Source organism: Pan troglodytes, chromosome 11 (assembly GCF_028858775.2).
Source record: "Pan troglodytes isolate AG18354 chromosome 11, NHGRI_mPanTro3-v2.0_pri, whole genome shotgun sequence".
Classification (NCBI taxonomy): domain Eukaryota; kingdom Metazoa; phylum Chordata; class Mammalia; order Primates; family Hominidae; genus Pan; species Pan troglodytes.
The window spans coordinates 68,778,491-68,804,643 of NC_072409.2; the positions used below are offsets into that span (position 1 = coordinate 68,778,491).

The 26,153-nt window shown below is 46.7% G+C and overlaps 1 protein-coding gene across 1 annotated transcript in view; it reads left to right on the forward strand.

Annotated features, from left to right (window-relative positions):
• The first annotated feature begins 454 nt into the window (after window positions 1-454).
• Window positions 455-26,153, forward strand: part of PSAT1 (phosphoserine aminotransferase 1) — a 32,947-nt gene continuing 7,248 nt past the window's right edge. The window contains exons 1-7 of the mRNA XM_016961000.4: window positions 455-810; window positions 4,131-4,191; window positions 5,489-5,558; window positions 8,265-8,470; window positions 9,842-10,014; window positions 11,940-12,109; window positions 20,971-21,099. Of these exons, the coding sequence (XP_016816489.3) occupies window positions 490-810; window positions 4,131-4,191; window positions 5,489-5,558; window positions 8,265-8,470; window positions 9,842-10,014; window positions 11,940-12,109; window positions 20,971-21,099 (1,130 nt within the window). The 5' untranslated portion in view covers window positions 455-489. The remainder of the gene's footprint in view (window positions 811-4,130; window positions 4,192-5,488; window positions 5,559-8,264; window positions 8,471-9,841; window positions 10,015-11,939; window positions 12,110-20,970; window positions 21,100-26,153) is intronic.

The window sequence follows — 26,153 nt, forward strand, 5'->3', positions numbered from 1 at the left end:
TATCGCTCCTCCCTGCGTCCTTGGCCACCTCCGTTCTTTAATCCTGCAGGAACTCGGGACCCACGTGCAAATACAAAGAACCGTATCCACCCACCCCCGGCCCTTCTTCATCCTGCGCTTCCAACCTTGGGGGGGTCCTCTCTCTCCACTGGGGTATCTGACGCCCGTGGGGGTGCTTAGAAAAGTTTGGTAGATTAGTGACTGGTGGTTCTGGAACAAATACATCACAGCCCAAACTGGGGGCTGGTGGTGGAGAGGTGGGTGGATGGGGGCTACAAATCTGCTCGGCAACTGCCCTTTCGGCCAAGAGAGAGGAGCTGAGGTCCTCTGGGGTTGGAGGACTGGAACCGGCCAGATTGCGGGCTCAAGGGGCGAAGGCAGGTTGGCAGGGGCAGCCTCTTCCCGCCGCCCACAATCCTCGGGCGGGCGCGCAGCCGAGCCGGCTCGGCTGGCTGGCGCAATCTCGCGCGCTCCTTGCATTGATCAAAAATGGGGGTTGAAACAGTAAACGCGAGGAGGAGCAACTGCTTCGACTCGGCTCAGAAGCGCGACCAATGGGGATGTGAGCTCCTTCGCGCGAACCAATTAGCGCAGGGCCTGCGACAGCACGGGCCAATGGGGCGCCGACTGGGCGCAGGAACAAGGCGGGGGTTCGGAGCCGGCTGCAGACCCTCACCGCAGCGGCCAGGAACGCCAGCCGTTCACGCGTTCGGTCCTCCTTGGCTGACTCACCGCCCTCGCCGCCGCACCATGGACGCCCCCAGGCAGGTGGTCAACTTTGGGCCTGGTCCCGCCAAGCTGCCGCACTCAGTAAGTCCCCGCGAGCGGGCGCCGGGAGTGAGGTTCAGGCGGGAGCACGCACGCGGGTGGGTTTGCATCCCTGCGGGTGGCAGTCGGATTCCCGCTCCCTGCCTTGAGTCCCCTAGGCGCTTTGCATCAGCGTGCACAGCGGGATCAGCAGCTCCGGCAAGCGGGCTTCGGGAAGAATGCAGTTGGTGATGAAGCTCGGCGAGGCGTGCCCGTGCAGCTGCCCCTGGCCCTGACTGCTGGTGCGAGGCAGTGCACGACTCAGCTGGCCGGGGCCTGCTGTCCCGCCGGTGCCACGCACCTGCAGACGCCCGGGCTGTGCCATCTCCTGGGCCGGTCCGGGGGCTGGGGCGGGGCGAAAAAGAAAAAGCTCTGATCTCTGCGTTCGCCTCGCGCAGCTGTGCGGCGAGCCCGGACAGTGTGGAGCGGATGCATGAATGGACATAGTGTGAATGAGTGATGAACGGGAATGAACCGATGACAGGTTTTGCATATGCAGTGGATCACGTTAGCTGAAAGGGATTGCAAACTTAAAGGTCCGCGTGTGCGTGCCCCCCTACGCCTTACACCAGTGTTTGCTTTAGCCAGCACTTAGGAACACTGCTTTTCAGAAATGTAAATTTGAAAACCTTCAGTCCAACTTTCCCCTCCTTGTCCCCCATAGAACCTACCCTTTCCTAAAGCCTTTCTCCCCACCCCCCTCCTTTTTTTAACCTGCTTGTCCCCTAAAGGCGTTCGAGTATTCTAACTCTGGTAGACTTTGGGCTGCTTAACCCAATTCCCTGTTCATTTCGTTCTGGAGTAAACCGAGTGATTGAATTCTCTCCCGGGCCACAATCAGATCTTGCTGGTGGAACTCACTCTCTGCCTTCCCAGGCCCCAGCCCGGCTCCTCCCCTCCCCCGCCAAACCCACCGTCCCCAGCCCCACCCGCAGTGAAGAAGGCAAAGTCTCCGATGTGCCTTGAGCCCATTGTCAGGCGGCTGCCGCCGCCGTTAGATTTTTATTTTTCTAACCAGGATAGAGCTGATAATATGTTGGAGCAGCATGAGGCATAGCCAAGTATTTTACAATTATCAATTGTTGAGCAGAGTAGAAATCTCCCTGGGACAGAGCCTCCTCTGTGTTGTGGTAAGAACAGAGAATCCAATTTTAAAGGGGAAAGGACTTCTTACTTTTCTAGGGGCAGCGCTCACAGTAGCTGAGAGGACAGGGCTTATTTTTTCTCAGTGGTTACAGTTCATTTTAGGCGAGATTCCCTGCTCCAGCTGTGGAGATGTTTCCTGTAGCCTCCTCCTGCACCCCCCATGTTTTGGAGTGTTCCCAACGTTTGTTCCCTATGTAATTCGTTATTAATTTATTACTATAATTGTAATGGCAATTGTCATCAGTAATACAATTATTTGTTATTAATTTTTCTGGGAGGATTTTTGCCCTTGGACTGCATGTAACCTGGGGGGCAGGAGGGTGAGGGGGCAGGCAGATGTTGCTTTTTATGTATTTCCTTGATTTAGTTGAATTGTAAATATTAGAGAAGCTTTCAAACTTCTTTTGACTGTAACCTACAGTGAAAAACATGTTTACAAAATGACAAAGTATACACATTCAATTGTAACAAAAATAAATGCCTTATGAAATGATGTGTAGCCTAATTACCTGTGACATACACTATTTTGTATTCTATCCTGCTCTAGTCTGTTCTGTTTCATTAAAAAAATTAGTCGTGAGCTGGGGGTGGTGGCGCACGCCTGTAATCCAAGCAACTCAGGAGGCTAAGGTGGGAGGATCTCTTGAGCCCAGGAGTTTGAGGCTGTAGTGAACTGTGATTGTCCCACTGCATTCCAGGCTGGGTGACAGAGCAAGACCCTGTCTCTTAACAACAACAACAACAACAAAAATTGGTTATGATCCACAAAAGCAATGCATTCTTCAACTGGAAAAAAAAAACCTACTGGATTAGGGAGGTGTGATTTTTCAGTAGGAGTCTTTAAAACTCTTTGTAATTATTTTGGTTATAAACTTTTATAGAACTATTTTCAATGAATGCTGTCTATAAGAAAGATACAGTCTCAGGAGCAAGTTCAAAGATTATTCACAGATGAATGTTTCTCTTTACTAAAAGAAAAGATTCACTCTATTTTATTTGATCAGCTGGTGCTAACAAGCATCCAACATTTCAGAAAACAATAACACATTCTTAGACCCAGTCGTCAAGGCAGTCTTTTTTTTAAATCTAATTCTTTTTTTTTTTTTTTGAGAGAAGTCAAGCTCTGTCACGAGGCTGGAGTGCAGTGGCTTGGTCTCGGCTCACTGAAACCTCCGCCTCCCGGGTTCCAGCGATTCTTCTGCCTCCGCCTCCTGAGTAGCTGGGATTACAGGCACCCACCACCAAGCCCAGCTAATTTTTGTATTTTTAGTAGAGACGGGGTTTCACCATGTTGGCCAAGATGGTCTCAATCTCTTGACCTCATGATCTGCCCGCCTTGGCCTCCCAAAGTGCTGGGATTACAGGCGTGAGCCACCACGCCTGGCCTTGTCTAATTCTTTATTGTTAAAATACTGTTTTTTGAGACAAGTTGCAATCCAGTTTAGGTTATAGCTGTGTTTTAATGATGCCCTCCTTAGCAAGCATCTTAAAAAAAAAGGTGCCTCCTATCTGTAGACCTTCTCTGGCTGGTTGCTTTTGCACTTATTTTGTGTTCATTTTTAAAGCTTTTCTTTTTCTCTTTATTTTTTATTAAGGGAATCCTCACATACACAAAGATAAAAGTAGTGTAATGAACCTCCAAGGACCCATCTCTGAGACTCAACAATTATCAACATTGTGCCAGTCTTGTTGCAGCACCCTGGGACGAATCTTATTCACAGCAGGCTCTTCCTTCTTCCTGCCCACCCCACGCTTCCCAGTCTAGCACCTTAGACCAAAAGAGATCGGAAAATTGAGTTACCTGTATAATCTGGGCATAATTTTTTTATCGTTGTCCCTTTAACCCAGAACTTTATGCATTCTTTACTTTAGCTTTAGGAGAGTGGTGAATGAGATTTGTGAAGGGGACATTTTCTAGGGAATCAGTAAATTCGGGCCTTTGGAAAAAGTGTATCAACATCAGTCACATTGCCTAATTTCATGCTTACCTTGTGTGTAAGTTGCATAATCGCTGGCTTTGTGGACATGGGAAGGAAGGAGACTGGCTGTGGGTGGGGATGGATGCCTGGGGACCTCACTGTAGACCCTTCCTTGTCCCCTTGTCAGGTTTGTATGTGCAGAGGGAAAGCAGTGCAGAACATATTTAAATAACCCTATTTTCCTGTATTTTTTTCTAGGTGTTGTTAGAGATACAAAAGGAATTATTAGACTACAAAGGAGTTGGCATTAGTGTTCTTGGTAAGATTTACTTTTGAATTCTGTGAATGTCCATGTTTCAAAGGAAGCTTTTTTTTTTTTTTTTTTTTTTTTTTTTAGAGGCAGGGTCCTGCTCTGTCACCCAGGCTGGAGTACAGTGGCGTGATCATAGTTCACTGCAGCCTCCAACTCCTGGGCTCAAGTGACCCTCCTGCCTCAGCATCCTGAGTAGCTAGGACTATAGGTACACATCACCACACCTGGCTAATTTTTTTTAAATGTTTAAAACATTTTTTAAAGATCCCATGAGATGGGATCTCACTTTGTTGCCCAGGCTGATCTGAAACTCGTGGCCTGAAGCCATCCTCCCACATTGGCCTCCCAAAGTTTTGGGATTACAGGCTTGAGCCACTGAGCCCTGGCCCAAAGGGAACTAATTTAAATGCATCAAATATAGAATTACAGGGCCTATAGGGTCTTCCTATAGGCCTTTATAGATACATTTTTAAACTTTAATAGCTTGGGTTGCATGTCTGATAGAAACCATTTTGAAAATAGCATAAATGCTGGTGAGAGGTTCTGACATCTCAGCTTACCCTGTCATAATTGGTTTTTGCTAATCATAGGATTTAGGATCAGAAGATACTGTATATTTGCATAACAGTGCCTCCAAACATTTATAATATTGCTTTACATTCAATTTACAGTTTTTATTATACTTAAATACAACCTCATTAAAGTTTAAAAGTACATAAGCCTTTTATGAAGACCTCGCACATTGATAATCTTATTAAGTTTCCCCTATATTTTTTGGGAAGAGGACCTCTGCATTCTAAAACTTATTTTCTTTTATTTTTGGTGGTTCTGAAGACTGCATGGTATTAAGAGACCATAGGGTTAACTATATTGCTTATTTCTGTTAAATTTTGTTCCTGTTGGTTTGGGACATATACTTAGATTTCTGTGAAGTGAGATCACAGCACGGAATTTTGTGCTCCAGACCTAAAGGGCAACTGTTGCACATGGATTCCTGTTTGTGAGAAAGAGATGGTAAGAAGAATCACAGACAGCATCACGGAGTGATGAATTAATAAATAGCTTGCTCAATGAATGTACCACTTGAAAAATCCTTCTGCCATGACTATAAAGCTAAAATGTTTGCAATTTGAAAATCAGTTTGTATGGTCCCCTAAACTAAGTGAGCCTTGGCCCACAATTTGAATGCAGAATAACTGAAATTTCCCTGTATTGTTGTTTACTTGCAAATTTCGTAGGTATTTCTGTTCATTTGGTTTTGAGCTGGAATTTTTGTTATTGTTGTTTATCTTTCCTTTCACAGAAATGAGTCACAGGTCATCAGATTTTGCCAAGATTATTAACAATACAGAGAATCTTGTGCGGGAATTGCTGTAAGTTTTAAAAAGACCAAATCATGTTACTTTTGTTAGATACTTCCTAAATCTGGATGTCTTCCAGTATTTTCTACACTCTATTGTTTGTTCAGAATATTTCATAATTTAAAATAATCCTTGTAAGATTCTCTCCAATTCACTATTAGTACCTAATGCTTTTTGTTTGTTCCCCATCCCGTGTTTATACGTTTTTGTTTTTATTTTATGTGATATTTCCAAAGATTTGAAATCGTGTCTAGCAAAGATTTTTCAGCACTGTGGCAGTTAAACTGGCATGAAAGAGATGTAAATGACAAAGAAATGGTCATCTTTGTCAGCATAATTGACTATAAACTAGTTCAGGTGTTCTCGAAGTTTGAGTCTCATACGATTTGTCAGAGTCACCTGGTTAGGGGGAATATTAAAAAATTCAAGTGGGGCCGGGCAAGGTGGCTCATGCCTGTAATCCCAGCACTTTGGGAGGCCGAGGCGGGTGGATCGTGAGATCAGGAGATCAAGACCATGCTGGCTACCACGGTGAAACCCCATCTACTAAAAATACAAAAAAAGAAAAAATTAGCTGGGCATGGTGGCGCATACCTGTATTCCCAGCTGTTCGGGAGGCTGAGGCAGGAGAATCGCTTGAACCAGGGAGGCGGAGTTTGCAGTGAGCCGAGATCGTGCCACTGCACTCCAGCTTAGGTGACAAAGCGAGACTCCGTCTCAAAAAAAAAAAAAAAAAAAAAAAAATCAAGTGGCGGGCACCACTTAGCCCTGCTGAATCAGAATCTCTGGAGAGACGTTATTTTTAACAGGCTCTTTGGATAATTGTAAGAGTTCTGAACTGTAGGAACTGCTGCTTAGACGAAATCTCCTGGGTTATCTGTACTGCCTTTCCTATCCAGAGAATCCGTTATTCTTAAATAGATTGCTATTTAAAGGAGAGATTTTTATATATTATATAAACATGTTCACATAAACCTACGAATATAGCAAGTTTGAAAGCATACCATTTTTTTTTCCTGCTCACAGAAATAATGCACATTTATGGTAGGAAAAACACTGTAGCTCACAACTAAACTGAAATTAACTTTAACCCCACTAATCAGGGATAATCACTAATATGTTAGGACCCATTCTTGCATTATTACATTAACAAAATTGGAATTATACTGATTATTTCAAGTTTCCTTTTTCAAATTGCTTGATAAAATGATTCAGATGGGGCAGGCTTGGTGATATTTCTGTGAGGAGCCGTAGACGCTAATTGCAATGTGAATGTTCAGAGCTGGTAGCCATCTGCTTGGCTTCTCTCGTCCATTGGCCTGCTGAGTATCATGTCACATTCATAGGACAATCCTGTCCTTCATGGAGTGGGTATTTGAAACATTAGCCTGGGAGAGATGGCATTTGACCACATGGCTATGAACTTCCTCTGACTGGGGTCCCAGTTCAATTTAAGGGCCTATCTTTTCTTCTCCTAACCTGGTTCCTACCTTGTATACCTGTACCTAGACCTCGGCCTGGTTTCTTTCCATCTAATTCTTGGCCTTGTTAACTGCCCTGCATCTGAATAATGTGAACCTGGAACTCTGTCTTGGGTTATCAGTCTTCCCAGCTGCTAAGAACCTCATGGCCAGAGTCTCCTAAGACCTGCTGGTTGCTTGCTATCCTACTAAGCACTGAATATAGGCCATACATCTTTCAGGACAAGATATTTACACTCCTACCACCCCATTCCCCAAGACCCTGCCACATTGCCCTGCCCTTTATTAATTTACCTCTGTATCTTTGCTGGAGCTCTGTTTCCTGGCCATCTGGCTTCCGTACACCTATTCCCAGGCTCTGACCTTACTCAATGGCTTGGGTCCAGTTTCCATGGCCTTGTCCTTTTGGAGCTGGGCTTATTTCTACTGCCTGTAGCCATTCTCATCATTATCTTACTTTTTCATCCTGGAGTCAAAGAATTTTGCTTTTTATTTTGATGTATAATAGATACATGATTTCATGGGTAGGCCTAAAACATTATCGAAACCCCCTGCCCAACATCCACCTGGTTCATAGCATGGTGCATAACACAGGATTATTGGTTGCAAGTTATAGGACCCCCAACTCACTGGCTTAAGTAAAAAAGAAATGTATTATCTCACCTAACAGATAAATGCAGGAGAATTTAGGTGCTTCTAAATGACTGCAGGAAGGTGATTTTCCCCCATCTTCTGGCTCTGCTTTCTTATGTGTTCTCTGCATTGGGTGGCCACCATTTGTTGCAGGATTAGCTCCTACAAGTTTCTTCTTTCCCTCAACAGAAACAGCTTTCCTTACCTAGAAGTTTGAGTAAAGGTCTCAGTACCAAATTCCATTGGCCAGCCTGGGGCAGGTACTCATCCCCTTGAGCCAGGGTTGACTACAGTTGAACCATGTCGACTGAGAGTGGCAGAGGGGTAATTTCCTAAAGGAACATCAGGCTGTTGTCACTAAGAAGAGGAGGAAGAGCTTCAGGTCAAACAGTAACCCTAGGCTTTCAACACAGTCTCCAGTAAATAGTTGTCCAAGGATTGCATAAATAAATGAGTGAATTAGGGAAGACAAAGTAGTATTGGAACATTACCATATTTCTTGTAGTAAATCCACCCAAGTTAAAGCACTTGGTAGAGCATCACTTGTTCTCAATCTTTGACCACATGAGTTTATGTATTTACTGTTACCTGTGCTTCTGCCCAGAGCTGTTCCAGACAACTATAAGGTGATTTTTCTGCAAGGAGGTGGGTGCGGCCAGTTCAGTGCTGTCCCCTTAAACCTCATTGGCTTGAAAGCGGGAAGGTGTGCGGACTATGTGGTGACAGGAGCTTGGTCAGCTAAGGCCGCAGAAGAAGCCAAGAAGTTTGGGACTATAAATATCGTTCACCCTAAACTTGGGAGTTATACAAGTAAGTTCTGGGAGCTGAGCTGGGTGGTGACATGCTCAATGGTGGGTTACCCCAACCCAGGGCAATCTGTAGTTTTCAATTATTTTCTCCCCTTGACAGTTGTTAGTTCATTACCATTTAGATTGGGTGGCTGTACTAGCTAAGACTAGAGCCTATGCATACTCTTACTTTATTTTATTTTCTATTTTTTTTCTAGACAGAGTTTTGCTTTGTCACCCAGGCTGGAGTGCAGTGGCGCAATCTCAGCTCACTGCAACCTCCGCCTCCCAGGTTCAGGCGATTCTCCTGCCTCAGCCTCCCAAGTAGCTGGGATTACAGGTGCTGGCCACCACGCCTGGCTAATTTTTGTATTTTTAGTAGAGACAGAGTTTAACCATGTTGGCCAGGCTGCTTTTGAACTCCTGACCTCAGGTGATCCGCCTGCCTCGGCCTCCCAGAGTGCTGGGATTACAGGCGTGAGCCACTGTGCCTGGCCTATGCATACTCTTCTTGCAGAAGCTAGTCAGTAGTTAGTAGTAGTTTTTCAGCTAATTAGCTGAAAAAGTCCAGGGGCTGGTTTGGCTTTAGATATGGCTTGATCAGGGGCCCCAACAATGTCTCCAGGACCTGGTGGCTCCACAGGCAGAAAAAGCTGTCCCTTTCTTGAAAGGTGGCTGCAGCTGCTCCTGACCTTATATTCTCCCAAGTTTCAGTGCCTTTATGGAGCATTCCCAGTAACGGTCTCATGTCCTGTGCCCCATTCTGAATCAGTCCCTGTGGCCATGCCTGAGTTGCATTCTACCTCTGGGCTGTGGGTTTCATTGGCTCCCCTGGAACTACATGGGCTGAGAGTAGGTGAGGGCTGGGGTTGCAAGAAGAAGCTACTAGTCCAATGGATGTAGGATAGATGGATACTGGGTGACAAGTAAAAACTCAGATATCTCCCATGCCTTTTGAAAAAATTTACTTTATTTTATTTTGTTGAGACAGAGTCTTTCTATGTTGCCCAGGTTGGAGTACAGTGGCTCTTCACAGGCAGGATCATAGCACACTGTAGCCTCCAGCTCCTGGGCTCAAGTGATCCTCCCACCTTAGCCTCCTAAATATCTGGGACTATGGGCACATACCACCATGCCCACCTTCCCATGCCATTTTTGAAGATGATTTGTTCCCAGTAAAAGTCAAAAGGTTGGATCGCTCATCCTCTCAGGATGTTGGTAATGATGGTAACAAAGGATGAGGCTGGGAGGGTGCTTTCACTCGTGCAACACTTTGGAGTCAGTTAGTCTTTCCCTGCTAGGGGAGGCCTGTCAGTCTCCTGGTTGACTCCCATCTATGTAAGGAAAGAGGAGAGTGAAAAGTGCAAAGTCTCAAACTTGTCTTCTGTGATAGAAATTCCAGATCCAAGCACCTGGAACCTCAACCCAGATGCCTCCTACGTGTATTATTGCGCAAATGAGACGGTGCATGGTGTGGAGTTTGACTTTATACCCGATGTCAAGGGAGCAGTACTGGTTTGTGACATGTCCTCAAACTTCCTGTCCAAGCCAGTGGATGTTTCCAAGGTGGAGTATAAAAGGCAGGGTGGGGGGAACCCACTGACTCGGTTTCTGCAGGGACATTTTAATATATACAAGAGCGGGAAGAACCATGGGTGTTTGAGGCCTGCAGAACCCCTGAGCCAGTGCAGCTGCCAGTGAGCAGGCTGCCAGGTGCGAATTCCCAGCTGTTGCAGTGCCTGAGTCCTGCTGTTCCCAGCCTCGTGGTGATGTTTGCCTCACAGGGTCCCACTCGAGTCCTTGGGGAACTACCTGCTTTTGAGAGTGGTTCTTAGAAACGTGTTTGGTCAACAGATGGGGAGAGACTTGTCTTCAAGAGCAGATGCAGATTATCCCGAGCCCAGGGGACCTATGTGAGGGAGCTTCCCCTTGCCTGGTACCCACCTCCAAAAGCATCAACAGGATACCGTTTTATGAGTGGCTTGCCAAGGCAGTGCAGTGGGACCTGCGCTGTAGGTACATGCCCCAGGGGGCGATGTGGGTAAAGAATCTAAGAACAACAGTTGAACTGACTGAGTGGTATTCTCCCTTTTTAATTGGGATAAAATATAACAAATTTTACCATTTAATATAAAATATACCATTTTAACCATTTTTAAGTATACTGGTCAGTGGCATTGAGAGCATTCACATTGTTGTGCAGGCATCACCACCATCCATCTCCAGAACTTTTACATCTTCCCAAATGAAATCTGTACATTAAACACTAACTCCCTCTCTCCCCACCGTCCAGCCCCTGGCAGTCTCCATTCTAGTTTCTGTCTCTGTGAATTTGACTACTCTAGGTATCTCTAGAAGTGAATCATGTACTATTTGTCCTTTTGTGTCTGGCTTATTGCACTTAGCAGAATGTCTTCAAGGTTCTATTGCACTTAGCAGAATGTCTTCAAGGTTCGTCCATGTTGTACTGTGTGTCAGAACTTCCTTTCTTTTTAAAGGCTGAATAGTAATTGTTTAGATACACTGTATTTGGTTTATGGTCTGCTTTTTATTATTGCCAGGCACTGGCAATTTTAAATAACTATAAATTACTTTCCCCCACCCCCAACTTCCTGCCAACGCTCAATTTTCCTAAGGGTTTCGTGGAGAGAGGCATGGGAGAGGGTTCTGTAACTTGCACAACAGAATTACCTAAAGTACCTTTAAGCCTTTGTTTTCTATAATTTCTTCTCCCTCAAGCAGCTTGTCCCATCCCTTCTCTTTGTCATAGCAGTCCCTTTCTCAGCACCTTCTGACTGTTCTTTCATACAGATGTAAATAGATTAAAAAATCTGTTTTGGCCAGGTGCAGTGGCTCAGGCCTGTAATCCCAGCACTTTGGGAGGCCGAGGAGGGTGGATCATGAGATCAGGAGTTCAAGACCAGCCTGGCCAACATGGTGAAACCCCATCTTTACTAAAAATACAAAAATTCGCTGGGCATGGTGGCACACGCTGTAATCCCAGCAACTCGGCAGGCTGAGGCAGGAAAATTGCTTGAACCCGGGAGGCAGAGGCTGCAGTGAGCCGAGATTGCGCCACTGCACTCCAGCCTGGGTGCCAGAGCAAGACTCCGTCTCAAAAGAAAAAAAAATGTTTCTTCTCTTGGTAACCAGGGAGAGTTAGAGGCCCCACTTTAAAGACTCCTTTCTACTTTGGGGGTAGAAAGGAGGTGTGCAGAGCGAATGTGAATATGTGCCAGGACTTCGCAGTGATGGGCTTGGGTTAGCCCCATCCAGGTGAGGACCAGGCTGACGGATCATCCTCAGGCTTTGGAACTCTGAGTATGGGTTTGCTGTCCACATGGAGATTGCTTTAGAACATGAACTGCTCCCTACACAGGATAGAGTCATTTCCTTAAAAAAATTGTGCTTCGGGAAGAGTTGGGAAGTTTGCATACATGTATGAAAAATGGCCAAATCCTTCTTAAGCAGCATGTCTTTCTCTTTTTAAGTTTGGTGTGATTTTTGCTGGTGCCCAGAAGAATGTTGGCTCTGCTGGGGTCACCGTGGTGATTGTCCGTGATGACCTGCTGGGGTTTGCCCTCCGAGAGTGCCCCTCGGTCCTGGAATACAAGGTGCAGGCTGGAAACAGCTCCTTGTACAACACGCCTCCATGTTTCAGGTAACTCTGGGAGTCAGTCTTGTGGACCCAGGGAGGGGTCTCACTATTTTTCATCAAAGCGGAGGTTACATTTTAAAATAAAACATGTAAGCCTGGGCGCGGTGGCTCACGCCTGTAATCTTAGCAATTTGGGAGGCTGAGGTGGATGGACCACTTGAGGTCAGGAGCTAGAGACCAGCCTGACCAACATGGTGAAACCCTGTCTTTACCAAAAATACAAAATTATCCAGGCGTGGTGGCACATGCCTATAATCCCAGCTACTAAGGAGGCTGAGGCAGGAGAATCTCTTGAACCGGGGAGGTGGAGATTGCAGTGAGCTGAGATGGCACCATTGCACTCCAGCCTGGGTGACAGAGGGAGACTCCATCTCAAAATAAATAAATAAATAAGCAAACAAACAAACAAATAATAAGTAAAATAAAGCAAAGCATGTTTCCAGGAGCCGGTGATCAAATGCCCCAGATATCCTATCAGATTCTCTGCCCAGCTCACCTCTCCCTCTGCACCCTCTCTTTACCATTTGATCAGCTTTTCCTCTTGTTCTTTTCTGGGGATGTTGTTTTTTGTTTGGTCTTGGTAATCCAGGATCCGGTGGTTCACCATTAACCCAAAAGCTCTCTATACATGAGGTGCTGTGGCCTGCATCTCAAACAGCCAGTGCAGCTTTGGAGAAGAACTTTCAAAAGCTGGGCCTCCCCTGCCTTCATTTCTTTCTCTGTCGGGCCTGCGGGAAGCTGGCTGCCTGACAGAACATACTGGCTTAAATACCTTTCTGGGTTTTGTTGTTGTTGTTTTTTGAGACGGAGTCTCGCTCTATTGCCAGCCTGGAGTGCAGTGGCACGATCTCGGCTCACTGCAACCTCCACCTCCCAGGTTCAAGCGATTCTCCTGCCTCAGCCTCCCGAGTAGCTGGGATTACAGGCACGTGCCACCACGCCCAGCTAATTTTTGTATTTTTAGTAGAGATGGAGTTTCACCATGTTGGTCAGGCTGCTCTTGAACTCCTGACCTCAGGTTATCCGCCGGCTTTGGCCTCCTAAAGCGTTGGGATTACAGGCATGAGCCACCACAACCGGCCAACATCTTTCTGTATTTTAGCCTAATCTGAAGGGGTCCTTTTAGCCTGGCTCTCATTCGCTGAGTGGGGGCTGCGTTGCAGCACTTCAGGAAGAGCAAGGTTGCTCTGCCTCAGGATCCTATAACTCCCAAACTTGGGTATTTTGAGAAAATCTTCATGGCTCTTAAGATTTACAATTGCCTAAGGAGTCTAGTATTTACTAGCTGTGTGACCTTAGGCAAGTCACTTAACGTGTCTGTGTGGTAGGTTCTAGAAGTAATAGTAGTACCCCTTTCACTGGGTTGCTGTGAAGATTAACATACATATAAATAAATCTGTGTATATATATAAAAATTTTAAATTTTGCACTGAGTACCTGGTACTTGGTGATTGATAAATATTAGCTGCTATATTATTATTGTTATTGTGAGTTCTCAGAGCCTCAGCAGGAGCAGACACAAGGGAAGAGCTGGAGTTTGTAGATTTAACTTTCCAGGGCCACTATGATGCAGAACGGTGATGCTTTATGTGTATGACCGTTTAATCCTCCCAACCACCCTAGTAGGTAGCCAGTGTTATGATCATGATTCCCATTTTGCAAGTGAGGAAGCCAAGGTCATATTTTAGGAAGTGGCCTGGCTGGGGTGTGAACGCAGGCCATCTGACTCTAGATCCTGGGTATGTACATTCTGCCATTAGTGCTCTCTCTTCACCAGCAAAAGGATGAGTGTGGATTTGCATGTGTTTGCAGGATTCTGCCTTAGGAGAATAGTTCACTGTTGGAGTCCAGCTCTTCCCTCAACAGGATTTTCTTGTCTTCCTGGAAGTTCTCTTAAAGGAGCGTAGGAAAGAGGAGGCTCAGGTTGGTGCAGTTAGTGGTTCCATCTGGGCCAGGATTTTGTCAGAGCTTCCCCTCCTCCAGGTGCTGCTTAGGGAAAATGTCTTCTACATAATTTACTATGGAAAGGAAAGAGTTTTTTTTTGTTTTTTGTTTTTTTTTTTGACAGAATCTCGCTCTGTTGCCCAGGGTGGAGTGCAGTGGCGTGATCTCAGCTCGCTGCAACCTCCGCCTCCCGGGTTCAAGCAATTCTGTCTCAGCCTCCCGAGTAGCTGGGACTACAGGCGCCTGCCACCATGCCTGGCTACTTTTCGTATTTTTAGTAGAGACGGGGTTCCACCATGTTGGCCAGGCTGCTCTCAAACTCCTGACCTCAGGTGATCCACCCGCCTCGGGCTCCCAGAGTGTTGGGATTACAGGTGTGAGCCACCGCCGGAATTTTTTTCAATGTTAGAATTCTGGTGAAAATTCTGCTGGGTTTCTGCTTGGTCACACGATGCAGAGCAGCAGCTCCTCACATTGTGTCTCCCACTTTCCTCAGGGGAGTGTTCTGGGATGCACTCTCCTGGTCACCTCTAAACCCTACTGTCTTTTACCTTGGTTGAAATGTTTCTAAAATGCATGGTAGGGATGGGAGTGGGGCTGAGTCTTACCTCCCACTCGCCTGTCTTACCTCTGGGGAAGCACCAGTGGTCACTGGCCAACTGGGACACAAGAACTGGGCAGGCTGAGCGGTGAGGGTGCAGCTGGGGACCTCAAGTGCTGGCCTCCTGGAGAAGGGGCCGAGATGCCAGGCTGCACATGGCAGGTAGAGGTACGGGAGGCTGTCCTTACCTGTTTGGAGATGGGGCCAGGGCCTGCCTTGCAGCTAGAGGAGGCTTTCAGAGGAGCCCAAGACCATCACCCATTTCAGAAGTGAGAAGGTGGGAGGGGCAGGGAAAGAGTGCTGTTCCTGAACTGTCCCACAGCCTGTAGGCCAGCAAGTTGCGATCAGGGTACAGCTTGGGGCAGGGCAGACAGTCACTCTCTGGTACCTTCTTCAAGGGTTACCTTGAAGAGCATTTTTTAAAAAAGGAATGAACACGGCCGGGCGCGGTGGCTCACGCCTGTAATCCCAGCACTTTGGGAGGCCAAGGCAAGTGGATCACAAGGTCAGGAAATCGAGACCAGCCGGACCAACATGGTGAAACCCCGTCTCTACTAAAAATACAAGAATTAGCCGGGCATGGTGGCGGGTGCCTGTAGTCCCAGCTACTCAGGAGGCTGAGGCAGGAGAATCCCTTGAACCTGGGAGGCAGAAGTTGCAGTGAGCCGAGATCAAGCCAGTGCACTCCAGCCTGGGTGACAGAGTGAGACTGTCTCAAAACAAAAACAAAAACAAAAACAAAACAAAACAAAAACCATGCAAGGTTAGAAAATCATTGCTCACCCAATGAGAACAAGCTGCAAATGGAGACATCAAGATGTGTGCAAAATCCCCTCCCCAGTCTGTGATGTGAGGCTGATGGGGTACCTGGAGCCCTTCAGAACTTTGTATCACAGAGTAGAGTTCTTGAAAAGGCCTCACTTTTGAAAAGATGCCTTTTTTTTTTTCCCCACAGAGTCTAATGACCATAGGCCCTGGGAACTTTGATTTAATTGTGCTGGATAAAACTGCCTTCAAATCGTTGCTCTGTAGCCCTGAGTGATGAACTAGAGTGGAATAAAGAACACACTGCTGTTCTCTTTAACCCTTCAGTAGGACAAACTAACCCCAATTAGTGCATAGAGAAAAAGATCCCTAAACTTCCCTTCTGACTGCACAAAATATTTTTTACTTACCATGACTAACTGAATACACAAGCATACGTTTGTTTTAGCTGCAGTATGAGGTGAAGTAACTAATAAAAATACAAAACAAATAGACCATTAATCTTAGGCCACCTGTTAAAAGAATGAGAACAGGCCAGGCGCAGTGGCTCACATCTGTAATCCCAGCACTTTGGGAGGTCGAGGCGGGTGGATCACCTGAGGTCGGGAGTTCGAGACCACCCTGACCAACATGGACAAACCCCGTCTCTACTAAAAATACAAAAATTAGCCAGGCATGGTGGCACATGCCTGTAATCCAAGCTACTCGGGAGGCTGAAGCAGGAGAATCGCTTGAATCCAGGGGGCAGAAGTTGCAGTGAGCCAAGATTGTGCCATTGCACTCCAGCCTGGGCAATAAGAGCAAAACTCCATCTCAAAAATAATAATAATAATAAATAAATAAAAGAATGGGAACATGCAAATTAAGTTTGTGGGCCTGTTTGGAAGGCTTCACTGGTCCCAGACTACCTTCTCCCAGTGGGATGGGGATGCCTGGAATCCTGGAATTCACAGAGGGGTGTGTAGTGGAGCCAGTTTTGGGAGCTTTCCTCTGGGAAAAGTGCTCAACTCGGTGGCTACATTCACCGATTCCTGAGAAAACTGTGCCATAACATCAACTTCAGAACCTCATCTGCAGAGCTGGAGTCTTAGAACAGCCAGGGAGAGTTTTCCAGGGGACTTTCTGGTGTCCTTTTCTAAGCCCTGGTGCACAGGGACTATTTTGTATTGCTTTAAAAAATTTATAACAGTGATATACTCTTAGGCTGGGTGTGGTGGCTCACGCCTGTAATCCCAGCACTTCAGGAGGCCAAGGCGGGCAGATCACCTGAGGTCAGGAGTTCGAGACCAGCCTGGCCAACATGGTGAAACCCTGTCACTACTAAAAATACAAAAATTAGCCGGGCGTAGTGGCGTGCACCTGTAATCCCAGCTACTCTGGAAGCTGAGGCGGGAGATCACTTGAACCTGGGAGGCGGAAGTTGCAGTGAGCTGAGATCGTGCCACTGCACTCCAGCCGGGGTGACAGCAAAACTCTGCCTCAAAAAACAAACAAACAAAGAAACAAACAAACAAACAGTAACATACTCTTAGCAAAGACTTGCAAGTGGGCAGAGTCACCAGAGTAGCCACTGTTCACTACTTGCTTTGTATCCTAACAGACCCTTATCTGGGCATAAGCAAATATACAGAGTCATATATTTAATCATGCAAATGGAACTTGAACTTTACCATACAAATTGTTCTGTGAATTCTATTTTTCCACTCCACAATATACCATGAGCATTCTGCTATGTCAGCTCAAATGCCTATTTTTATTTTTTACTTTTAAATTTTATTTTTGTTAGAGACAGGGTCTTGCTCTGTTGTCCAGGCTGGAGTGCGGCAGTGTGATGATAGCTCTCAGAAACTGCAAACTCCTGGGCTCAAGTGATCCTCCCACCTCAGCCTCCTAAGTAGCTAGGACTACAGGCAAGTGCCACCATGCCTGGCTACATTAAAAAAAAAATTTATGGCGACAGGGTCTCAATATGTTGTCCAGGCTGGTCTCAAACTCCTGGCCTCAAGCTATCCTCCCACACTGGCCGCCCAAAGTGTTGGGATTACAGGCATGAGCCACCACACCTGGCCCTTTTTTGTTTTAAAATATATATGGTGTCCTGTAGAATGGACATACCTCGATTTATTTAATCATTTAATAGGCAGAGTTAGGAACCCTATCCTGTGTGTTTGCAGGTGGCATTTTAGAAATGAAGGCATAAGTCTTAAAAATGTCACACTGGTAGTGGGAAGAATTGAGACCACTCTATAAGCTGTGTAAGCATTTTAGATCCCTTGTGTTTTCAAGATTTTAGATGGTATGGGAGTTGAAACATGAGTTAATAAAGAACTGGAAGCCACGAGAGTCTTGTGTTAAGTAGAGCCGCAGGGGCTAGACATCAGTGCTCTGCAGAGGGCTGGGTGGGAGGGGAGGCAGGACCTCCTATCCCAGGGATGTCTTCAGTCTTCAGGACAGCTTGCTTGCTTCTGAGTTGTCCGCCTCTTATTGAGGCTTCATAGAGCCAAGTTATGGGTGCTGGCTCCAGGCAGCCCCTAAAAGTGGGTGAGCTTTCTGCTGGCCTTGTCTCCTCAGATCCCATTAAGAAAGCCAGAGAGCATGGGCGGCGAGTGTGAGCATAGCAGTCAGCTAGGGGTTCAGGCGTCGGTACTGAGGTCTGGCTAGGACGGTGGACCTGACATGGGCCCTTGCTGCACTTTGGATTTAGAGAAACCAAATCCACAGTGCAGCAAGGGCCCATGTCAGCTTTGAAACCCTGGGCTAACACAGAGCTGCAGGCAAAAGGGAAGCTTGGTCACCTGGAAGTATTGTTGGTGACCTGGACTCTGCTTGGATTCAATCACATGGCAGGGTGTGTTTCTGTGGTTCTGTGTGGAGGTGGGGGGTGAACAGGCTGCAGGTGTGGGAGAGGAGCAGTTGGAAGTGAAGTGGGAATTGCAGAGCATCTGATGAACAGAGGCCTGGGCAGCCTCGTGTCTGGAATGCACACCCACGTGCATGTGTGCTGTGTGCTGGACTTGGCCACTGTGACTGGTGTGTGGTGATAGCTCTGCAGTCCCACTCGCAGGGGAGCTAGTGGCTGGAGCCTTGCAGCCCCTGGCAAAGCAGAGGGCCTGGATACTTGTGGGAAGAGCTTGCATTCTTGGAGTCAGACAGGCTAGAGTTGGAGTCCTGGCTTTAAGCTGCTTGCCAGATGACTTGAGGCAAAGTTAAGCTCTCTGAGCCTCAGTTTCCTCATCTGGAAAATGGGATGACGGTGGCTCTAACCCGAGGATTATTGTGATCAATAAAGATAGGCTGAGGCCACAGTAGACTTCAGGAAGTACTCATTCCCTTCTCTTACTTTCTCTCTTCTGTCTCTTTTGTCCCTCTGACTTCTTGGACGTTAGCCAGAGAGCTACCGCTGAGGCTGTGGATATTCTCAGGGGCTGTTTCCTCTTCCTCCCTGCCTTCCCTTTCTGCCAGCAGCCACTCTTGCTCTTTCTTCCCAGTGCTGTCTGGGGAGGTAGGCTGGGGAAGCTTCAGGAGAGGTTGTTGGATGTTTGTGGCTGCTGGCTGCTCCCTGCCTAAGGCCCCTCTGGGCAGCCCGGTGTTGGCTTTTGCCAACATGAGCTGGCATGAGCCACCGCACCCAGGCCTTGGGTCCCACTTGAGACAGTGAATGAGCCAGTTGGTATAGGGGGCTTCCCTGTGACAAGCTGCTGGCTGTTAGAGCATTTTCCAGACCCCATAATGTCCCCTCCTGTTAATAAAGGAGGAAGCAGCTGGGTATCCCCACCCTAGATCTTAGCTGAGCATTGACTCCCAGTAAATTTTTGCACAATTCCCATAGGGGATCTTTGATTCACACCTCTGGAGAGGGCATAGTTGGCAGCTGACCTCCAGACTCCCAGCTCAAGGGAGATGGTGTCTTCCCTGGGCGACCTCTCCTCCTGTGCCCTGAGCTTTTACTGAGTACACGTGGAGCCTTTAGCACCTTCTTAAGGAGAGGGCTTTTCAGACTGGGGAAAACCATGCACCGCTCCTCAGTGTTTCATATTTTCAGCTTAAGTTTGAAGGGACTACTGACTGCCATTTGTGTGGCCCACCTGCCACGTGCCAGGCCCTGTGCTAAGCATTGGTCTGGCAGGAAGAAGTTGAAATACTTGGTTCAGAAAGGGATGGTCCTGAGCTGCGGGAAGGGCCCAGGTGCAGCTGGACTTCCTGGAACCAGGGACACAAATCCTCCTCCATCTGCTCTCCACTTCTGATCCTGGCTTCTCTCAGCGGGAATGTTGGCTTCATTTTCAGATGGGCCTTCTTCAGATGTTTCCTAGAAACATGATCCCCTAGGGCTCTCATCTCCTGTCTCACAGTTGCACTAATATTCTGCCGCTTTTTCTGCTCTCCCCACTCTTTCTCCCCACACCCAATTCAGAAAATCTCAGGGAAGGCCCTGATTGGCCCAGTTAGGTCCTATGCCGAACTCTGAGACCAGGGAGCCAGGGGCCTTGCTGGACCTGCATACTGGCTGGAGGGTGGAGTTGGGAAGAGCAGGATGGATAAAATGCCAGGTGTCCACCACAGGTAGGTGGATCTCCCGGTTCCAGATGGGAAAACCGAGGTGACAAATTCTGGGTAGTCTGTTAGTGAGTGGCTGCCCTACAATGGGAGTCAGGACTGGGAGGGGGAGCCCATCCTTTTAACCCCTCAGCCACAGTGCTCTCTGCTGGCTGGAAGGCACTGTGCTAAGGCTGTGGGTAGAAAAGATGAACAGCGTGGGCTTCTAGCCTTCCAAGACCACAGAGGCCAAACAACAGGCACACAGAAACTTAAAAGAGCAAGTGGAAAAAAACTATGCAGGTAATATGGGCAAGGCGCTCTGGGAGTTCAGGAAGTGAAGAGCTCGCTCTGGGTAGGGGTGGGATTGGGGTCTGCTGATGCCTTCTGGTGGAGATAAGGAAGTGTGTTCTGGCTCTCAAGAAGAGTTTACATTAGGGCTTAAGCTGGACAAGGAGGGACTGATATGATGTTTAGTGAAAAATCTGATTAAACCTTTTTCTGAATGGCCCTCAGGGATCTAGAATTGGGTTGACCCTAGTCCTTGCTTGATGACATGCTCTTGTTCACATGGGCCCTGCTTTTGTCTTGTGTATTTTCTTTATTTTTTTTGGAGACAGGGTCTCGCTCTGTCACCCAGGCTAGAGTGCACTGGTGTGATCATAGCTCACTGCAGCCTCGAACCCCTGGGCTCAAGCATTCCTCCCTGCTCTGCCTTCCAAGTAGCTGGGACTATAGGCACATGCTATCACACCCAACTAATTTTTCAATTTTTATGGAGACGGGTCTTGCTATGTTGCCTAGGCTGCTTTCCAACTCCTGACCTCAAGCGATCCTTCGGCCTCGGCCTTCCAAAGTGTTGGGATTACGGGCGTGAGCCACTGCACTTGACTATCTTGTCTATTTCAAATAATGTGTTTAAGTCTGTTTTAATGCACCTTAAACAGCAGTTTGCTTGAATATAGTTCTACTTTTGCAAAGATGAGCTAAACGGATTTTTTAAAAATCTTCATTTTAGCATCTACGTCATGGGCTTGGTTCTGGAGTGGATTAAAAACAATGGAGGTGCCGCGGCCATGGAGAAGCTTAGCTCCATCAAATCTCAAACAATTTATGAGATTATTGATAATTCTCAAGGATTCTACGTGTAAGTCAATGGATTTTATCTCCTATTTTGCCTCTTGTGAATTTAAAACTGTGTATATACTGTGTACCTTTGAAAAGTGGACATATTCACCTTTCTCTGAGACATTAAAATACTGGGAGTGTGTGTGGTCCTGGGCCCCATGAGCAGGGGAGTGGGTGGTGAGTTCTTCCCTCCTGTACCTCACCCCAGGGCTCTTAGGCTTTGGGACCTGTGTCCCAGTGGGTGGTGATGTTTCTCACACCAAAGACATCGCCCTGGGGAAGAATCTCAATTCACCCCCTGGGGTAGGTCCCGTCTACTCCCTCCTTTGTATATCTTCTGGGAAAAAAACAAATGTACTTTCTGAAATGTGTCAATTTAAGGACTCCTCTTAGCGATCTTTGGGATAAATACTCACTCCTGGCCTCCTCTTCTGCGTTATTTCCCTTTTTAAGAAAATTCACTCCTTTCCTTATTATAAGACAGATGCTGTTATCCCAGAGTCTGTGAATGGAATTGGCTTTGGCATGGGCTGACTCCAGTTTAAATATTCCCATGAACAAATGATTAATGAGTATGTCTTAACCACTGCCCCTGCACCTGGGAATTCTGCAGAAAATGTCTGGGTCTTGTATTAGTTTCCTGGGGCTGGTGTAACAAAGTACTACAGACTTAGTGGCTCAAAACATCAGAAAACTGATTCTCACTCTTCTGGGGCCAGAAGTTCAAAATCAAAATGTCAGCAGGGTTTTGCTCCCTCCAGAGAGCCATGCCTTGCCTCCTTTAGATTCTAGTGGCTCAGGGTGGTCCTTGATTTGTGGCTGCATCACTCCAGCCTCCACATCTGTCTTCACATGGCCTTCTTTCTGCCGTGTCTTCCCTTCCGTCTCTTAAAAAGAGAGGTCTTTGGATTTAGGGCCTGTCCAGATAATCCAGGATCATCTCATCTCGAGATCCTTCACATAATGACATCTGCAAAGGCCTTTTTTTCCAAATAGGTCGTATTCACAGATTCTGGGGGTTAGGACATGCGCATACCTTTTCAGGGTCACCATTCAATCCACAACAATAGGCCCTTCACCAAAATGCCAGATGGGAAGCACCTAGTGCGGTGCCTTGGATGCAGAGAAGTGTAACAGGTGGTATCTTCATTTGCTTTTCCCTTTCCCTTAAGGTGGGTACAGGTATACAAAGACCAGACTTTCTGCTGTGTACATGTATGTGTGCCTACACATATACATAAATGCTTAAACTCACCAAACTGAGAACCCCCTTCTTAGTGGCCATTGCTCTTTGGGGTTCAGTCTATAGTAACAAAAATATCTGCTTGATGGTAAGTTGGAAATTTGCCCTCTCTCAGATAATTCAGTGGCCACATGGGACCGACAAAACGATGCCTCTGTCCTAACTTAGAATTGTACTTTTTAGCCAAGACTTAACTAACACATCTCCATAACCACCCATGGGCGGGCAGTGCTGGTGTACTTTTTGGATGGCATGCTGCTGTCACCTTTGTTCTTGCAATGCTTGTTGCCTGTTTCTGTGAGCTCTTGACATGCAGTGGCCCTCCTCCAGCTGCAAGCCCAGGGGGAGTTAGGCTTGGCAGGATGGCTTGGCCTTTGGGCTCCTTTCCCAGGCACCATCTCAGGGAAGGGGTACACACTCTGCATTACTGCCTGTTCTCTGGTTCTGTGCAACAGAGAAGCAAGTGCAGGCTGGGGGCTTAGTGCTGGGGAAGCTTCCACACTAGACCTTGATGTGTGAGTTTGGAGGCCAGGATACCCTGCCTGTGCTCACTGAAGCCATTTAAAGTGCACGATCAGCAGTAGGTATCCAAAGATTTCATAGCCAAGGGCTAAAGAATGTGGCATGAGCCTGGAAAAGGGGTATACTCTTTGGTTGGAGTGAAGAGAGGGCTTTTGCATGAGCTTATTATGAGCCCTGGTCATGAGTGGAATTAGGCAGAGAAGAGGGCAGAAGTACTTTTAGAAAGGTTAGAATCATCCCCGCAAAGGCACTGAGGGAAGAGTGTACAGTGTGTTTGGGGAGCAGAGCATGGGCTGCTTGAAGGGCATGGTTTATGCTGGGATTGGGAAGAAGGTCCGTGGAAGTGTGTGAGGGCGTGTTTAGTCCACCTATTTATTCATTCATTCGTCTACTCACCCACCCATCCACCCACCTACCCATCTATCCATCCACTCATTCATTCATTCATCCATCTGTCTACCCATTCATCTATACATTCATCCACTCATCCATCCACCATTGACCCACCCATCCATCTATTCATCTACCACCTGCCTACCTATCCATCCATCTACCCACTCACTCATCCATCTATCCATCCATTACCCACCCATCCTTCCACCCACCTATTCACCCATCTACCCATTCACCCATCCACCCATCTATCCACCCGCCCATTCATTCACCCATCGACTCATCCAGACGTCCATCTGTCCACCCATTCATCCATCCATCCATTCATCCACCCACTCACCTACCCATCCACTCATCCATCAATCTTCCATCCATCCATCCATCCATCTATCCATCCATCCATCCATCCATCCATCTGCCCACCCATCCATCCATTCACCCACCCATCCACACACCCACCTATCTATCCATCTACCTACACACCCACCCATCCATCTATCCATCCATCACCCACCCATCTGTTCATTCACCCTTCCACCTATCTACCCATCTATCTATCCATCCATCCATCCGTCCACTCATTCATCCACCCACCCACCCACTCATCTGTCCATTCACCCTTCCACCCATCCACCCATCTATCTACCCACTTGTCCATCCATCCATCCATCCATCCACTCATCCATTCTCCCACCCACCCATCCATCTATCCATCTGTCCATCCATCCAACCGTCCATCCATCCATAAAATGGCTCCTGAGGACCTGCTCTGTACACTAGCCTTGTTCTAGACTCCTGGAAGACCGAGAAGAATAAATCATCTTCCCTGGCTCCCTAAAAAGTGCTGAGAACCTGAATGTGAGTAAAAGCACTTGGTGGGTATAGCGGACGGGAGACCAATTTTTCTACTAGCTTTTAGCTCTATATATTTCTCAGGAGATGTGTAGACATGATGTTAGAGGACAGAAAGAACGGTGATACCAGTGGGAAAAAAATTAAGGGCATCAGGAACAAAATAAGAAAGCATAGAAGGAATTCTGGGACTCTCCTGAATCCCCCCCGCCACCCCTAGGTCCTTTAACTCCAAGCACTAAACCTGGGCCTCTCCCAGAAGGCAGTCTGCCAAACTAATGTGGCAGGCAGGTCATCTCCTGGGCAGGTCATCTCCTGGGGAATCTGGTCATCCTTCACACCCAGAGCTCTTCACTCATTTCTGAACTGCCTTGACCCAGGACTTCCAGTCCTTTTAAGAATAAACCTCTTTCTAGGAACTCCCACCACCCCCTCAGTTGCCTGCCTGGAAAGCGTCATCCCAGGCACTTGGTGTTCTGTGGGACCTTGTTACTGGAGTAGAGAGGAGGCTGTACTCTGTCTCTCCTCTGTTTGTAGCTGGAGACTCCCAGGCTGTGCCTGAACTCACTTAGATTTTCAGGAAATTCTTCTTTTCTTTGGAACTATGGAAATAGTTGAGCAACATGGCCCCATGGGAGCTGGGCACTTTTAAAGAGGAATACCTAGAATTAGAATTTGCAATTTACCACCACCTTTGCTCCTCATTTTTGTCTCTGAGAAGATGCACCCCCTTCCCACTTCCATGCCCCCTGACTCGTAAACCAGCTCCTTAACATAGTTCCAGGTTGTTTGCTGGGGGTTTCACCAGCCCAGCCAGTGACATTGGCAGGGAATTCTGGGACTAGATAAGACAACTATCGAAGCCTCCAAGTTGATTCCATAGCCCAGTCACCCACACTGTGCTGACTGACCCCATGTTGAGCCCACGTGGGCCGTTTAGCACCTTGGGCTTAGAAGCCCCATTTTGCCACGGTGGTGCGTGTGACCTCGTGCAAATGACCTAACTGCTCTAAGCCACAGTTTTCTCATCTGTACAATGGAGGTAATGATACATACTTCTTAAAATTGTCAAGAGAATTAAAAGGAAATGCTTCTGAATCAAGAGTATATAATATAAGGATTGAGAGCATTTTTACATTAAGGATTGAGGACTCTTGTGCTGGTTAATTTGTATAAAGTGCTAGAAACAGTGGTTGGCACATAGGAAGCATTCCTTGCATGTTAGTTCTTAATATCATTATTTGTGGTTATTGTTATATAAAGCAATTATGATATTCCTGACACACAGTGCTTATATAATATAAGCTTATGTAATATAATTAATTATATAAGTATATAATATATATTAATTTTATTATATAAGGATGTCCAAGTGACAGATTCCATATCTGGATCTGAGGTCACCTTTATCACCTTATGTGGGTACCAGGCCTTAGGAAAGAGAAGGAGGCAGGTGATGGGTCTAGCGAAGACCCTAAAATAAAATGAAGCAGGCAGAGTCCTAGGCACCTTACACGTGTGAATGCATTTTGTTGTCATCACAACCCTGTGAAGTAGACATTGAGCCTATGCAGCAGAAGCACAGATAGGACAAGGATGCAGCTGGAAAGTGGGACCAGCCAGGCTACGAACATGGGGGTGGAAGGCTCATTCCAGAACCTCTGCTGCTGTCTATGTCCAGGAGTGCAGAAGGCCTTAAACATACAACTCAAGCTATAAAGTAAAAGAATGACATATTTAATTACATGAAAATTTTAAAATTTTATATGGCTTAAGACATCATAAACAGAATCAAAAATGACAGAATGAGAAAGATTTTGTAGTATATTAAACATAAAAGTTACTATCCTTAATTTAGGCAAGAACCCACAGATGAATGAAAAAGGATAAAGAAATAAAAGTGGGGGTGTGGTGGTTGCTAACAGTATGAGGAAACAACTCAGAAGAAATGCAAGCTGCCTCATAGACAAATGGAAAGATGCCACCTTCATTAGTTCCTTAGGAAATGCAGATTAAACCCATGAGATATGTTTTGCCTTTCATCTGCACACATTAAAAGGATT